The following is a 4,052-nucleotide window of genomic DNA, read 5'->3' as shown; positions in this document are numbered from 1 at the left end:
GAAAGGGGTTCAGTGTCCTCTGTTCACTACCCCAGTCTGTGAACGGACCGTGTCTTAATCATTTTTAGTATTTTTAGTATCTAGCACATACAATAAATGCTTGCTGAATGAACTAATGAGCATGGCTGACCAAGAACAGGATGCGTAAGATGAGCCCTGGGTAACCTAGGAAAGCTCAGACTAGATCATGGGTCCATCTAGCATTTTCACATGGAAGTTAGAATATGCATTAAAAGGAGTAAGAAGCTATTTCCCAAGAAAGAGGAAATGCTTGGAAATGTCCCTCCCACCTATGCCACAGGACTTCTGAATCCAGCTAAAGAGAAACACTATGAGACACAAAGGATTTGGATCTGAGGGAAACGCAAATTAGCAATGTTGGAATTTTATCTTCTCTACACCACAGGACTTCATCTGCTACATTTTTATTAAAGTAACCCAAAAAAGTGTACATGTATCCATAAAGCTGTACATTCTTCCATATAACAACACTGTTATACAATTAGTAACCTTTGTTTTTTCTGTCAGAATAGCTTACAAATATATTTTTACTTAAAAGGAGAGACAGGCCTGCTCAACAGTCCAGCTCTGGGTATTTATTGTCTTTAAAGTGAATTTCAAAAAGAACAGAGAAAAGATTAAGTATGAAACCATGAGTCTGCTTATAAAAAGGCAGGAACTTGTTTGCAGACAAGATGTAACAACAATCTGCAGGGATTCACAGCTTTGTTTCAACCCATATGCCAGAAAATGAGCACTTGGGTCTACGGGCCTGAAGTCAACGTTAAAGCAATAAGGACTGGAAACAGGGCCTGGGAAGGTAGCTTGGGATTTGGAAAGTTCAAGAGGCAGAACCGGCAGGAATGGGTAGGGAGAGTGTTTGGTAAATAGCACCTCTGAGTCAGAATTGAGTAGTTAAGCAATCCAGGAAAGGGGACCGGCAGTGGAGAGCAAAGTCCCTCACTACGGGCCACAGCCAGACAGCAGCCAGGTTCACCAGACGCGCAGCTGTGGCCTTCGCAAGGGGACTTGGGTCTGGGAAACTCAAGGCCTTAAAGACCCCTCACCAATGTCACTGAGAAACTGAAGCAATGGAATTTCTTCCCTGTGAAATTTTCCATTTTCCTCAGACCCAGAACAGTAAATATTGCACAAGTCTGTAGACAAACTTGGATTGTACGGAGAGAGACGGCAGCCTCTCCCACGGGTGCTCTGAGCACCAAGGAGGAAAAAACAATGCCCAACGTCTGGCTGTTAGAGTCAGTTCTACAAGAGTACCAAGCAGTAACTTGGGGCATTCTCTCATTCAGCCAAGGAATACCTGCAAGGCTAAGCATAAAGCCATAGTCCTGAGGACGGAGGGAGAGAGAGTTTCCTAAGCCTACCAGGGCGGCCAGGAGGTTGTGACAGCCAGTTCTCCTCCAGCTCCTCCTGGGACCCAGGAGGCCATATTGCACAGTGAGAACTCTTGTCCTAGAAAATAAGGTAGTTCCATGACCCAACCAGAAGGGGAGGGGTGTGGGGTACGGTTGGTGGGTTGGGGGACAGTTGGAGAGGAGTGTGTGCTTTTAAAAAGAAGGCAATAATCAAGGACCTGAAGTTCCCGTAGCTTTTGAGCTACTTCTCAAAGAGATAATGGTAGCATCATTAGGACTTCCATCTGGTTACAAAAAGAAGAGTTTTGGCCAAAAAAACATTCCAGTGGAGACTCTTTGGATTCTAGAATTCCATTACAAGTCACCCCCAAGTTAATCGCCACACAGAGCAGCATTACAGCAAGGCAAGGGTCGGTACATGATGCCCTTCTGTCCCGACTCCAGTAACCTCCAACCCCTGCCTCACTCCCCTGACCTCCAGAACAAAAAGCTTTATATTCTTGGTGGGAAGTAACATCTACAGGTCTCTGAGAACAGAATTAGAAACAAGTCACGGTTTCAAGAAAAGCTACTCAGGACAGAAGGAATTAGGAAAGGCCTTTTCATTCTGTGCCTAGGATCTCATAAAAAATAAAAATAAAAGAGAAGATTAGGCAATATAGTATGAGTTGAGTCCAGGCTTGAATGCCCTTGAGTAAGAGAGGGGCCAGGGGTGCGGTGTCCTGGCTGGGAGAGTGAGAAGTTTGAACTCAGCCTCTTTTCTCTCCTGGGACAGATCCTGAGCTCTCTTGTTCACAGCTGCTAATCCTGTTTGCCCCCTCCTACACCTCCCTGGGGTGTTAGCCAAGCTTCTCTCACCTCGACCAGGACACCGTTCCCCCCTCCCACAGGCAGACACTGGCTCCCAGATAAAGCACACAATTCTCTCCAAAGGCACCTGCGGAGGCCACTTCCAAGCAGCGTCCTTTAAGGATTTTTTTCTTTAAAAAATCTTTAGGTTTTTTCCTCCCCTTTTCTTAAAAAAAAAAAAAAATATATATATATATATATATAAATAGCTCTTCATTTAAAATACAGTTCCCCAGGTTGAGATATGCAGTGGCCTGCTGTCACAGCAGAGTTGAGTACAGTAGAGTGCCAGCTGGGGCAGGCGAGGGATCTAACTGGAGACTGCCATGATGTAGTTCTTTGAAGGACTGCTCCTGCCCAGTATCATTTGGTTCTTGCAGGTGAGAAGCCCATAGGATGTGGCCACTGGGGCCTCCTGGTACAGGACGCAGATGGAGCCATCCTCCCCAATGCGGTAGGACACCTCGTAGGGGTCCACCCACAAGGTCAGCTCACTGGGCAGCAATCGGTGCAGCTGAGGCTGGCTGAGTCCAATCTGGCTAGCCACTTTACTGATGATGGGGTCCATCTTGTGGTTGATGCGGATGCAGCGGTAGCCAGAGCCCTTGGATGGTTTTTCAGGAAACCAATGGTGTTTGTAGTGCTCTGTGGAGACAGGACAAGGGGGAGATGCACTGGTTAGTGCAGCTGGGCCATGGATGCGACCACAAGGGGTGGGGGGTGATGGGATGTGTGCTAAGTCGCTTCAGTTGTGTTCATGCGACCCCACGGACTGTAGCCCGCCAGGCTCCTCTGTCCATGGGATTCTCCAGGCAAGAATACTGGAGTGGGTTGCCATTCCCTTCTCCCCGGGATCTTCCCCACCCAGAGACAGAACCCAAGTCTCTGTCCTCTGTACTGGCAGGTGCGCCACCCGGGTAAGGGTGATGACAGGAGAGGAAAGGGCCTAGTTATTTTAGGTAAGCAACATGGTTTCTCATGAGTTTTAAGACCCTCCTGAAACCCTCCTGACATTGTAGCAAAAAAAAAAAAAAAAATTATGGAATCTGGAAAGACCCCTCCTTCTAAGACATGGGTGTATGTGTATCGAGAGGGTGTCCCAGAGCTCTGGGGCAATCCTTTGTGGCCAGTATATTGCCTTTGGCACATTCCCGGTTTAAGGAGGAGGATATGCCTGGGACTGACATGTCCAGGCAGGGCCTCTGGGAACCTCTGAGCCAAAATTTCAAGGCCAAGAAGGCCATCCTCACTGTTGGACCCACAGCAAGTCATGTCTCCCACCCAGTGCCTCGGTGGTTTCCTCTGCCTTGAAAAGTCAAAGACCTGTCACAGTGGCTAAGGGAGGCAGAAGTGGGATGTTTTAACGAAACATATGTTGTCCCTCAGAAAGTGGGACTGTGTGGGCACGTTTAAATGTGGCTATTGCTGCCCAAGCCCGCCAGCCAACAGCTAGGAGACAGGTCTCTCCCCAGCCAGCAGCTGCTTATCTCTTGCCCACCTCCTCATCTCACGCCGCACCGCCACCAAGCCCAACACAGGCCCGCAGAGCGCAGTTACGGCGTACCAGCCTCTCTCGGTACCAGAAAGGGTGGCAGATGGCTAAGAGAGGCCGGAGGATAGAAAGGGGACCCGGATTCTAACTTGAGGTGCCAGCCACTGCCCCAGGCACGGCGCGGCCCGCGCGGCCGGAAGAGCCTCGGCTGGGAGCCCGAGTTGTTTGGAAGGTTCCACTGCGCCTTCTCGTTCCATAAGGACCCTCGGCTGGTCGGGCTGTCGCCTGCAGGGTCTTGGGTCCCGTGAGGGAGAAGAGCCCGCACGCAGACCCAC

At 49.3% G+C, this 4,052-nt stretch overlaps 1 protein-coding gene across 1 annotated transcript in view; it reads right to left on the bottom strand.

Annotated features, from left to right (window-relative positions):
• Positions 1-405: 405 nt before the first annotated feature.
• BTG2 (BTG family, member 2) overlaps positions 406-4,052 on the bottom strand; it is a 4,989-nt gene continuing 1,342 nt past the window's right edge. Inside the window, exons 2-4 of the mRNA XM_010854250.1 lie at positions 3,876-4,002; positions 3,724-3,824; positions 406-2,968 (exon numbers count right to left, since the gene is read on the bottom strand). Of these exons, the coding sequence (XP_010852552.1) occupies positions 2,536-2,968; positions 3,724-3,824; positions 3,876-4,002 (661 nt within the window). The 3' untranslated portion in view covers positions 406-2,535. The remainder of the gene's footprint in view (positions 2,969-3,723; positions 3,825-3,875; positions 4,003-4,052) is intronic.

Source organism: Bison bison, unplaced genomic scaffold (genome assembly GCF_000754665.1).
Source record: "Bison bison bison isolate TAMUID 2011002044 unplaced genomic scaffold, Bison_UMD1.0 scf7180017864338, whole genome shotgun sequence".
Taxonomy (NCBI): domain Eukaryota; kingdom Metazoa; phylum Chordata; class Mammalia; order Artiodactyla; family Bovidae; genus Bison; species Bison bison.
The sequence above is the reverse complement of the archived record's forward strand: the minus strand, read 5'-3'. Positions and strand labels throughout refer to the sequence as shown.